Below are 13813 nucleotides of genomic sequence, written 5' to 3'. Positions count from 1 at the left end.
CACAAAACCAGTCACAAGTCGCACGGGTATATTTGTGGCAATAGCCAACAATACATTGTATGGGTCAAAATTATAGATTTTTCTTTAATGCCAAAAATCATTAGGATATTAAGAAAATATGTTCCATGAAGATATTTTGTACATTTCTTACCGTGAATATATAAAACATTTATTTTTGTGAGTGAATGCAGCACAATAACGAACATAAATGGACAACTTTAAAGGCGATTTTCTCAATGTTTCGATTTTTTAGCACCCTCAGATTCCAGATTTTCAAATAGTTGTACCTCGGCCAAATATTGTCATATCATAAAAAAAAAACATAAATCAATGGAAAGCTTATTTATTCAGCTTTCAGATGATGTTTGAATCTCAATCTCAAAAAATGTACCCATGTGACTGGTTTTGTGATATTTGTCATATTTAATAATGAATGTAATGATGATGAATGAGTTTTTCAGAATAATGTCGAAACTCTTTGGTCGTATTGTATACATAGCTGTTTGTTCTCAGGCATCAGGGGACGTTTGCATTTTGACTGCATCTGATTGGCTGTGGCATCTGCAGCACGTCCTTGGAGAGTCCTGAAAGCTCTGCAGCCAAACATGCAGCACTGCCCACAGCCATGAGCTCCGCTCTAATCCGCACACCTGATTAGGGGCTAATCCTAGCCTTGTGCTTGTCATCTGTTAAATGAAACTCCTCTAGAGTCACCACTACCTCGCTTTTTACTTCTCTCTTCCATTCTTTTTTTCTTCCAGTTGTACACATTCTATATAACCTCGTTCTCTGGTTCTCCCTTTGTTGCTTTCCTTCACACCTTAATTTGTTCTTCCCAAGATAGTACAGAGAGTCTCAGCGGAACGTTCATTCTTACCCGGTTTCTTCTTGGCTCCTTCTTGCACTTGGATTCGCTCTAGCTCAGCCAGGCAGGGAGGCTCTGTGGAAGAAAAACAATCAGTGCCTTTAGGGAAGAGCCGGCGCTAATCTCCTCCAGACAAACGCTTCACACGAGCTCCCTCACCAACTCCCAAATGAGGAGGCATCACACCAGGGCTGTTCTCAATGCAGACGCACAATCAAATCGCACCCAAACACACCCCGCATTTTAGAAGTGGCACAATAGATAGTTCTAATCTGTAGTTTTATGGCAATGTAATTCATGAAAGAAAGAGTATCTGAATTTTTGAGTAACAGAACTTGCTTTGAGTGTGTTCTGAACAAAATGAACACTTGTTATAGAATATTTCTATATCGTAATTTTCTCCTTAACGCCTTGAGGTGAAATGTACAACCTTCTTACAATAAATTAGAGAAACATTTTCCTTAAAAATGAAAATTCTGCCATAATTTACTCACCCTCAGGTCATTCAAAACTACAATTACATTCTTCTGAGGAACACAAAAGGAGTTATTTGGCATAACGTCCAAGCTGCTGTATTCCATTCAATGAAAGTAAATGATGACCACGGTTATCAAGTAGGGATATGCGATTTGACAAAAAATCATATCTTGATATTTTCTGGGATTTTGCTGAATGTGTTTTGTGCTGTTACATTGGATGCTTTAGGCCTGTCGTGAACAGCTGACTCTAGACGATTTTAATTTTCTGCGTGGTGTTTAGTTCACAGCAGAGACTTTTATTAAAATTAACTTTTACATCAAGAGGTGATATTTGCCCCGCTAAATTGATTTTCAATTAAATCCAATCCAAATAGAATAAGACACTACAGTGTTTTAAAAAAAAAAAATGTAATACTAGAATATGAAATTATTAAAAGATTATATTATACATTTTTAAATCCTTTAATGTGTCTTAATGTTTGAATCATTCATTCAAACATTTTGTTCAGCTTTGAAAAGGCTGATTCATTCAGAAACCAAGCAAGTGATGTCTTTATGAATGGGTTATTTATTCATTCACAAACAATTAATTCAAAAACGAATTCAGTAATGAAACACCACCCTGTGTTGCTTGGAGACAACGCTTTCTTATTATTCTATTATTCTATTTTTATTATTCTAATAGACTTTATCACACAGTGAATGTGTGGACTCTCAAAGCGTGTTTTTGTTAGTTTTTTGCCAAGTGAGTGACATGCTCAAAAATGCCAGTTCAAACATTTTTAAAACAACAATTCCAATATTATTACATTGTATGGAGCATTGTATCGATCCAGAAGACTTGGAAAGTAGCGATTGAGTCGTACGAATCACTTTTATGGTGCTTTTTTATCATTTTTGGAGCCTGACAGATCCAGTCCCCATTCACGTCCATTGCATGGAAAAGAGCAGCTTAGACATTCTGCCAAACATCTTCTTTTGTGTTCCACATAAGAAAAAAAGTCAAACAGTTTCTGGAATGACACGAGGGTGACTAAACAATGACAGAATGTTTCCTTTAATAAATAAATCAGTGCATTACATATTGGAATATTTCCCAATGCTTCAGAGCTATCCTGTTTCACAGCTGTATGTGAAGGCCATGCCGATCAAGTCTAAAAAATGCAGCGGGTTTTCGTCTGACTGCCTGTCTGATTTTAGTCCCAGAGAGTTTGAGGCTGAGCAGGTTGTCAACAACCAACACTGATGTTGTTTTTTCCCTCTGCAATAGCCATTCCTTATCCACCGGGGGAAATACAAGGGGAAGACAAAGTATGACAGGCCAAAAGCAACTATGCCCTCCCCAGGAGAGATGAGAGTGCCCAGCCACATATCGTGAGCAGAATCACATCAAATAAGAGCCAGGTTGGTCTAGTGTGTGTGTGTGTGTGTGTGTTTGTGTGTTAAGATACTGCTAAGATACAGCTCTCTGCCCCTCCAGTGAGTAGCATTGTGGAGCATATGTCTGTTTGTGTCAAGAAGCTTGCCATGCTCCATGGCATAAGCAAACACACACACACACACACACACACACACACACACACACACACACACACACACACAAGAATTCCGAAAACAAAAGAACACACAAACACACACACACACTGACGAGTCTCATTAATATGTAGAACATGTTGCAGATAAACACATGCGCATGCAAACAGACCTACGCTCTCCCCTGCTAATACACACACACACACACACACTGACTGTCAGTCACCCTAGCAACAAACACTGAATAGCAATTCCTCCAGACTTATGCATCTCATCAAATGAATACTCCAAATCACTCTCCCCGCATGCCACAAACAACTAAAGGTCAATTTACGCCCTCTCCAGCTCTCTCCTTTTCTATCCAAAAGGGCTGTTTGTAGAGGAAATGAAAGATTTGGATTTCAATAATCCAAACATATGGTCACCCCTCCCCCTTTTAATGTTTGATTATATTTAGAAAACCAATTAAACTTAATCCAGTGCAAACTGAATGAGTTAGTGGCATGAGTCTGCAAAACTCTCGGCAAACAGATAGATGGATTTTACCAAATCCCTGCCTCCAGTGACTAGTGTCTTCTTTATCTTTAACGCCAGACCAGTGCGTGCTGATGTCAAATAAACGCTCTCTGCGACCAGTCCAGTCTTTGTATGCAATATCTCTTCTGGTCTTTTGTAATGGAAACCAAATATGGCCCTCGAATCCAATTTAAACACCATTACAGATTTGAAACCCCAACTCTCTGAAGCAGTGTTGAACACGCTGAAACACTGACTAGTGCTGGCACTGATGTTCGGCCATGTGTCCCCCTTCTGTCACGCTGATATAACCGAGCAGAGCAAACTGTGGACCGTGGCATTGACCAGCGGGATGCGGGGCACACATGTGCAATGCCAAGGCTCCAATCCCAGTTAGAGCTGATTTTAAAAGTTGAATGTGTAATGTTGAAGTTACAAAACATATATATATATATCTTTTTTCAGTGTTACTTTTTACAGTGTTTTGGTTTAGTAAGAGTTTTTGCCTTTGGATGAAAATAGTTTTACAGTTATCATATCACATTCATTAATATAAGTTTTTCTAAAATGTTATCTAATTTTAGTCGACACTGTTGATTAGGATTTGAAAAACATTTTTTTTAGACTTTTTATAATTATTGCACTGATAATATTTTATGGTGATCTTTTTCTTTTCTTTTTATCAACAATATGATTTAATTAAATTGTTCGATTATCATCACAACGCATATTTTTAAAAGGACAAACACTAGTGTTCAAAAGTAAGATTTTTTTTTTTTTAAAGAAATGTATACTTTTATTCAGCAAAGATGCAAAAGTGACAGTAAAGACATTTGGGAAAAAAATTATATATATATATATATATTGTGATCTTTTAAAATATTTTGCAGTACAAAATTGATAATAATCAGCAAATTTTCTAGATCATCAAATCAGCAAATTAAAATGATTTCTGAAGGATCATGTGACACTGACTGAAGACTGGAGTAATGATGCTGAAAATCACAGGAATAAATTACATTTTAAAATATGTTTTTTTTTTTAATTGTAATAATATTTCATAATATTACTCTCTTTACTGTATTTTTGCATAAGGGACGTTCTTCAAAAACATAAAAAAATATTCCCAAATATTTTTTGGTAGTGTATAGTGTATATAAATATGTTTTTTAAAAACGTTATTGAGGCCAGGTTCAATCATGTAGAGATACTGAAAACTCACTTTCTCTCCAAAAGCAGAGGCACCATTCAGCCGTGGAGACTTTGCCATCGTGGTAGGAATCACAGGAGTTGAAGAAGGGCCGTATGCACACTTCATACTTGTCCAGATTAATGGCAGCCAGCTCAGCTTGGTCCAGATACAGGTCATTATTCGTGTCCAGCTTAGAGAACATCCAGCCAATAGAGTCCTTACAGGTTGCAACAAGAGTCCGGTCCACAACTGTGCACAAACAATCACACAGTATATTTGAACACAGAAATATTAGCGTATAGACTGTAATACTTCCTCACTTTGCCATCTCTCCCAGAACACCTGATTGCATCAGATTAGCTGTAAAAATTCAATCAACGTCTTCTAAAAGCAAAATTGCTGTTCAAATGTTGCTGACAAGATAGTAAATCACTCTAATGGAAGCCATGGGCATAAACAGAGAGGGTTTTCCCCCCCCCAAATAAATCAGAAGCAAATAATAAAAATGTTGCAAACAAAAGAGGCATAGCTAGATGGAGAACTGATGAGGCGTATGGTGGATCTGGTCATTTTTCTGCCATTAAATGTACATTTTAAAGTGAAGTAGGTGCAAATGGTCACCATTTCACAATTCAGCAAAACTGCTTTCCGAGAGGATAGGACACATTTCAACACATAATAGCTCTGAATCTTCTGGTCCTTATGAAAATTTAATGCAGCAGTTTTGTTAGTGCCAATTATCATAGGTCCATGTTTAAAAGTACTAGAGAAAACACAAAATATAAATTGCGGTATTGTGTGTGTATAGGAGGCTGCTTTCTGTGATATAAATGGACGTTAGAGCCTCACTTGATGCAGAGCTGGCTACAGGATTCCCTGTGCTGTTCTGCTTGCCGTTGCCTTGGAGCAGTTGGAACCAGTCCCGCAGGCGATCTCCCAGATCTGCCAGGTCCTGTCCTGTGCAACTCTCTGTGGACAGAGAAGAAGAGAGATTGAGACAGTGAAAGGAGATAAGGGAGTGTTGGCAGACGTTGGTATTGAAGAGTAAAGAACCAATCGTCCTGCTTTTGCCCTTCTGAATTTGACGAGAAAAGCCTCCGGAGACTGCGGGCATAAATCCGACATAATCAAAGTCAGCAGAAATTCACAAAAGCAAGCAGCAAAGAAAGAGAACAGCATAGTCTGTTGATAAATCAATAAAGCCTTTGTTAGAGCGAGAGCTGCAGAATCAAGGGATGTGAAAGAGACAAATAGCATCTGAAGCACTCTCAGCATAAAATCATTCATTATTATCAACAGCAACAAAAAAATGATCATAAAAAACTTAAAAGCTGACACTGAAATTGTGCTTCATTGAACTTCAGAAGGTGTTTCTTCATAAGAGCATCTTAAAGGGATAGTTCATCCAAAAACAAAATGGCATCATTTACTCAATTTTATCCAAACCTGTGTGACTTTCTTTTGTGGAACACACAAAAAAAAAGATATTTTGAAGAATATTTCAACTGTTTTAGTGAATCTGAAAGTGGTCCCATTAACTTTCATTGTATGACCTAAAACACTGATACATTTTTAAAAAGTATTTTTTTATGTGTCACAGAAGACGAAAAGTCATGCAGGATTGGAACGACATGAGGGTGGGTAAATGATTTTAGTCTGATTTATCCCTTTAACAAGCTTTGCAAGAACAAACTGCAGCTTTTGGAAGTGTGTTGAGGGCAGATACCGTGTTTGCTGTCCACGTCTGTAGCGGGAGCCACGGTGGTGGTGCAGGGGCAGAGACCAGCACATCTTACTTTCAACTCCTTCCCAGTGAGACAAGCCTGCTGCTCCAGTTTGCACTGATTCACACACACAAAACACAAAGAATAAGCATTATAACCATAACACTTGTCCAGTGTCACATGCTCAAGTTCAGTGGCATGAATCGTAAGCCCAGATGGAGAACAATTATATCTACAGACGACTAAAAATCGCTGGTTCAGCTAGACATCTCCATTAAAATAAGATGATGTCAACCTTCATTTATTCCCTCACAAGGTCAGAAATAGATAATAGAGATAATACATAATTCAACAGAACGGTTCTTTCATCCGCAAGTAGGACTACCCAGAATCCCTTCTGACAATTCTTCTTTGATTTTTAAGGATGCCAAGGGCCACTGTACAATGTATAAAAGAGACTATTATCCATATTGTGCAAGCAGATTGATCTATGAGTCACAGAATATAATATGAAATAAAAAATATATATGATTTTTGACTTGCACAGAATAACAAGAATAGAAATAACGTCATAGGCATTCATTGTTTAAAACCATGGAAACATAAGATGCAGGATAGCATTAGAACCCCTTATTTTTTTATTTTTTTACAATTGCTAGGACACATTTATCAGTACTTGGGTCACTTTTTCAAAGCTCTTCACATAGTGAGCACAACAGCAATTTAAGTGGACTAAACTGTGGATATTTTTCCATTGCTTTGGTACAAAATGCATTCGTTGACTACATCTTTCAAATTACATAAATTCTTTTCTCACTCAAACACAACCACCACCGAAATTCTTTGTACCTACAGGCCAATTTGCCAATTACATACTTTTTTTTAAACTGTTAAACTTAAAGGGAACATATCATGAAAATCTGACTGTTTTCCGTGTTTAAGTGCTATAATCGGGTCCCTGGTGCATCTACCAACCCAGAAAACGTGACAAGTGACAACCCAGTAACTTCGTTTTTGTAAGCCATTCTCTGTCAAAAAATGAGCCGGACTTGACGTAGGAAGGGGATCTTATTATAATATTACCGCCCCTTAATCTGCATGTTTCAACCCACGGCGCCGCCATTTGGTTTTCGCAAGCGACAACAGTGTAACCAGTTCTAACGCAATGGCAAAAGTTAGAGCAAAGCATGCAAACTCTTCTGTCGTTGGCTGCACAGACGAGCACAGAACACTATTTGACCAAAAAATGTCACAGTTGTCTTATAAAGACCTCAGGGAACTGTGTCAACTGGTGTAAAAGTTCAACATGACATAAGTACATGCAAATCGATGAGATGAATCAATGTAACTCCACAACAACTACATAAATGTATCCACTCTGTATCAAAACTCTATGTTCATACAGGCCAATTTGCACATTTACACTCTTTTCAACACTGTTAAACTTATTTTGGATGTGAAATTAACTGCTGTGCCAACTGCCAAGATGAAAGTTGGTTAGGAGAACTGTTCGAAGAGTTTTGAAAAAGTGACCCAGGTATTTAGAAATGTGTCCTAGCGATTGTAACTGTAAAGATTATGAGGTCACAAAATAAGGAGAAGAATGACTTGATTTGAGACATGTATGAAGTGATTTGGTAGTATTAGTGCATTTTGGATATGATATTTACTGCTGTGCCGAGCTGAAAAGTGTAAAAAGTGTTGAAAAAGTGACCTAAGTACAGAGAAATGTGTCATAGTGATTGTAAAAATGCTGTAATTCAGTCAAATGAAAAAATATTTGTGACCAATATTTTGCATTATATTGATATTATTTTATATTGGATATTATTAAAACATTAAAGAGCCCATTATTACAATGATTCACTAAAACAACATACTTTCCTTCCCTTTAATGAGACAAGTCATGTTTGTCTTTCACACGTTATTGTGTGCTCTCGGGAAAACAGCTTTTGGGGCATTCGTGAGGAAACTTTCTCCAGGAAAGACCTAGCGGCATATTTCTTTATAAATGAATTCAGATGGAACGTTTAACAAAATTAAAGAAAGATATATGTGGTCTTGTGTGATGAAATTTACAAGCTTAACAAGTATGAAATATCAACTGTAACAGAAATATATCATAATTTATACAAATGCTGGATTGGAAGGAACTAAATGGAACTAAAAAACATTAATTCTGATTAATTGTTTTAATCTATTGTCAGGCACAATAGTTTGTTTCTCTTTTAAAGATTTAACAAAGCAAAACTGATCCCTGGCTAGGAATGACTGATTTTTTTATTAGGTTACCTAAGTCCACTCAACAAAAATCTAATGAGAGAAAAGTCTGAACAAGCAAAAAAACTGCAACAAATCCAATTGTATTAAAATAAGCTGAACTACAGAGAAATGTATCATATCTATATGATACATTTATCTGCAGTTCAATTTATTTGAATACAATTAAAAGGAAATTGAATGTAGTGTGAAATACCTGAGAGGCGTAGTTGTGTCCATCAGAGCCACAAACAGGACTAGAGGAGGACAGTGGGCAAGCCTTACAGTTACTCTCCTCCTGTCTTATGACCTGCTGCTTCAACCTATAACACATTGGTCAAAAAGAACATAGAATCAATATGAACATCAATCATCAATATTCAATATAAACTTGGGCTTGGGTATTTGTCACTTTAAAGGGGTCACGACATGGATTTTTTTATTATTTAAATATGTTCCTTGAGGTTCACTTATAATGTTAAAGTTTTTTGCACAAAAAAACAAATTTGCGGAAAAAGTTTATTTTCAACCCTCATTCTGACCCTACTGACCATTTTCCGTTTTTAGGGATTCTTTAAGGATTGTCAGTAAACGGCTAGTCCCGTGTAGCCAGACTGAAGGCAGAAGGTCTGGACTCTATCGCAGCTTTCATTGGCCAAGGACCGCCCAGAGGCCGTCTGACTGACATGTAAAACAACCAATCACAGTCCGTTTTGTTTCACATCTTGTTTAGGGGCATGAAAATGTAACGTCGATGTCCCTACAATAACAGACTGGTGTGTAAAATTACTGGTGCTTATTTTAAAGAGACTTTTGATTATACAGCATTTAGATGATCCTGATAAGCGCTCATTGTCACAGTTGTAAACACAACGGCGTTCTTCTTCCATGAGGGGGTTTGGCGTCACGGCATCTTTGTTTCCAGGCGGACCGTTAAAGAATGCGACACGTCTCCCGGACATCCTGTAGAATTCAACCAATCAGATGATGACTTCGAAAATCCTGATGTGTTAACAGTTAAGTGTGCCATATGCATCAGACGTTTAGCCAGGGGTCTGTGGGCGTGACGTCACTGCATAGGAAACAGTATCAACGGGATACTGATGTGACGCTCACATCCAGTGTAAGCAAATGACAGCCGTTAAGTGACTGAATGCCAGTGGGCGCCCCCCTATGGTGTGATGATATACAGTATATAATTTGTTGATGTTAGTAACTATTCACTCTGAAGGCAGTCATATGCAAATGTATTTGCCGTGACGTCAGATCCCGCAACAATATCAAAATGAGCTTGATTAATTAAATGCTTTGTTTATAATGAGAATGATTTTTTAGCTGGATGCAGGATGTTTGAATGGTACAAAGACCACATATATGTCAAAAGAACAAGGCAAATTACATTTTTTATGACCCCTTTAAAGCAGAGGGACATTGCATCAGCGGCACGTTTTTAATTTAAGGTTACAAGAATGTTATCTGTAGTTAGATGTATGGAACAATGAGAACCAACCGCTAAGGACTGGCCTCAGGAACATGTTTAGTTTGTAAAAATTTTTTAAAAAACACCCAAGGACTAAATCTGTATACCTCACAATGTGCCATCAGACAACACATGGCTGCTTTATTAAACTGCTCTTATTTCACCTCCACCAGAATATGATTTTCTCCTCACAAGAGATTGAACATATTTTTTAAAGCATTTGTAATGATTTAATTTTCCCTAGGGTTAAGTTAAGTTAAAATCAAGTTTTCTTTTTCTTTATTTTCTGCACCAAAACAGTCATGGCTTCTTTATTAAATTGCTATTATTTCACCTGTGGCAAAATATGACTTTCTCCTAACAAGCGAGTGAACATTCTGTGTGAACACTTGTGGAAATTTTGTGGAAAAGCAAAAAGGTTTTTTTTGGGCACTTACAATTTTGAAAACCATTTTCAACCCTTTCTCCTTCTTTGTTGCTGTTCCTTTAAGACTTCTTTCTGAACAGCCATATTTGCTCATAAGCACTCAGATCTGGTTGTTTTGAGCCAATCATATGTACCCTAAAGGCTCAGAAATTTGATTCTTCATGATATGAAGTTCTGAGTCTGAGTAATGAAAAGCTAGACTGGACAGTAGCATTCTGCACAGTGCCTTAGCATGGCACCAAGCTTCTGTGATTCATACCCTCAAAAACAAACACTATATATAATATCCTGTATTATAGTTAATGCGCATGAAGAGAGAGTCCTGTATATCTGAAAGGCTCACCTGTGCTCCAGCTTCTTGCGGTTGACGCACACGGCACGCTGGTAGCCCTGGGCAACACACACCTTATGTCGGCTGCATTTCACCTTCTGGCAGGGATCTTTAGTGGTGTCCACATCTGCAAGGGCGAGAGATTTACCCCAGTAATATACTATGTAGTCCAATCCTTCTTGAGATTTTAATATTGCATTGTTTCAATTATTAATTATATATTGAATTTCAATAATACATATAATGTTTAATAATTATTTAATTTACTTTTGCATATAAGTTTAGTGTTTTTAAAAAAGATTTTACACATTTTATTAAATGCCGCCACCACAACCTGCACATAAATAAGCAGCAGGAAAAAGATTCTAGATTATTTTTTAAAAATGCTTATTTTTATTTCATTTTATTAATTTAATTTGTCATTTTCATCTCTATCGCAACAAAAAAAAACACTGCAATTCCACCATGAATCCCTAGTCAAGCCCTTATTTACACTAAAGGATACCACGACAAGCATCCATTGATTTATGATTGAGAATGATGCAAAAGAAAAACAGTGAATAAAAAAATAGCATAACTCAAATGCTACAGCAGCATTACCTTAGACAGAGAATGTTATTTTATGTTCTTCCGTAAGCCATCATAATTACATCCTATACCTTATCTCACCATACTACATATAAAAACCCGACTGCCTGAGAAACAATATTTCAAGACTGATAGATTATTGCAATCTATACACAAAGGCACAAGGTTGATCAGTAAGCCTCACTTTATCACGAAAGGCTCAAGCAGATTAAAGAGAACACAAGAACGATAATGTTGCTATAGCAACAGTCCAACTCCAGAGTGAGGACTGATTAGCTGCTCATATCAGTAAAAAAAAAACACACAAAGAACTCTTTCTGTGTCTGTCCATTATCAACCCTCTCTTCGTCATTAAATATTTCTTATGAGCAGTGGCCCAGTGAGCTTGTCCCTTTAAAACATACTATGAAGGCCTCCATGTATAAGCAATGCCAAATCCGGCTTAGAGAGTCCAGTCACCGCCGCATCATCTCTCATCCGTCGTTACACTGGGCCGCATTTAATGTGATCATTACAATCGCAGAGCAGAAGTAAGGAGCTAGTGACTCAATATCAAGCCCAGCCAGTGCCTGAGCTAATGCAGCTAATATACATCAGCAGCCAGAGACACTTAACGCTGAGCATATCAGATCAACTCGCGAGGAAAGGTTCACGGAGATAAGGACGCGATACACAGTGAACACAGGAAAGGGAAAATGCAATCACGCTGATAAATAAAACACGCACCCAGATTAAATAAAGAAACCTCCATCTCTTTTTAATGAACTAAAGCGTTGTATCCACTCGATGATCTATTAATTCGCATACAGGATGACTCAACAGACTGCTGAGATGCTCTTTTCACAGGTACACACACACACTGGGAACATGAACTGAACTAAAAAAAAACATCTGCTTGTGATAAATCTGTCCCGGCAACACTTTGTTGACCTATTAATGCACATGCATTGTACAGGATGTGTGCAGCTCATATGAGATCATAACATTATGTATCAGACATAGATATGTAATAAGATGTGATGCTGTGAAAGGTTCACCTTGAGATAAAAATCAGGATGAAAAAAGAAATACGTAAACGACCGTTCAAAATTTTGAGGTTCGTACAATTTTTTTTTTTCTCAAGAAATTAATACCTTTATTTATGCATTTAATTGATCAAAAGTGACAGTAAAGACATTTATAATGTTACAAAAGATTTCTATTTCAAATAAATGATGTTCTTTCAGACTTCTAAATAATTCTGGGGGGGGGGGGGGGTTCATGAAAATATAAAACTGTTTTACAATATAGATATTAAGAAAGGTTTCTAGAGCAGCAAATCAGCAAATTAGAATGATTTCTGAAAGATCATGTGACACTGAAGATTGGAGTAATGATGCTGAAAATTCAGCTTTGCCATCACAATAATTACAGTTTTAGTGTAGTTTTGGTGAACATAAGAGACTTCTTTCAAAAACATTTTAAGAAATCTTACCGACCCCAGACTTTTGGATGGTAGTGTATGTGTAGTGTATATGTATGTAAAATATGTAAGCCTGTATCCACATTGGAGTAAAAAAAAGAATGTAAAAAAGATAGTTTTGAATATATTATATCTCCCGACTGAGCTTGTTTATCTCACAATGTGACTCTATATCTCACAATGACTTTATTTTTTATCCCACAATAATTAAAAAAATGTTTGGTCTGTATAGTAAAAAGACACGGCTGACATCATCACATGGTGTTTTGAGAAAAAACAACAATCACAATAGATACATATCCTACATTTATCCTGAAAGTTGTGTGGCAACCGCTGTGTTGATAACTTGTAAAATGCAAATTTCTTCCTCATTAAAAAGGTAAGGACCACCGCCACCTTCAAATAAGCCAGTGTAAATAAGGCTCTTTGGGAATTTCGGTTGCTTTGGTATCTGTTAGCTGTCTGCTGCCTGAAAATCGAAACATGGAGAGCAGATGCTCGTGAAATACCAGACTATAAATAAAATCTTACAAGGCCAATTAAATGCAAGCGTAAAGTAAATAATTGTTACTATTCGACATTTCTTCTACACTGCAGATTCATCTAATATAATTCCTATCATTCCACAAAAAGGGTGTATTTTAACACTCTTAAAACTGGTTGGCCAGAAAAATCTCTTTCAAATATTTTAAATGGATTTCTTTTTACTTTTAAAATCCCTTTACTAAATAAAAGTGACTCTGACACTATAAGATGAGTGAGCTGTTCCTTGTTTTTCTCTTATTGGTCTATATTGGACTGGTGCATGCACTGAATGCTTTTTAAGTGGAAACATCATATTTCTTGGGGCATTGAGGGCTGGAACAAATCTCTTTTACCACTGCCTCATTAATTATCTCATAAAGGAGACAAAATGCGTTCAATGCGGCAAGATGAATAGGTTCTATTTAATCCATT

General features: G+C 36.9%; 1 protein-coding gene across 1 annotated transcript in view; it reads right to left on the bottom strand.

The window, feature by feature from the left end:
* spock2 (SPARC (osteonectin), cwcv and kazal like domains proteoglycan 2) overlaps positions 1-13813 on the bottom strand; it is a 34444-nt gene that overhangs the window by 3720 nt on the left and 16911 nt on the right. The window contains exons 3-8 of the mRNA XM_084391710.1: positions 10819-10933; positions 8786-8891; positions 6312-6426; positions 5435-5554; positions 4616-4834; positions 878-940 (exon numbers count right to left, since the gene is read on the bottom strand). Coding sequence (XP_084247836.1) covers positions 878-940; positions 4616-4834; positions 5435-5554; positions 6312-6426; positions 8786-8891; positions 10819-10933 — 738 coding nt within the window. The remainder of the gene's footprint in view (positions 1-877; positions 941-4615; positions 4835-5434; positions 5555-6311; positions 6427-8785; positions 8892-10818; positions 10934-13813) is intronic.

Source organism: Rutilus rutilus (genome assembly GCF_951802725.1).
Source record: "Rutilus rutilus genome assembly, chromosome: 20".
NCBI lineage: Eukaryota > Metazoa > Chordata > Actinopteri > Cypriniformes > Leuciscidae > Rutilus > Rutilus rutilus.
This window is presented reverse-complemented; position numbering and strand designations above follow the sequence as displayed.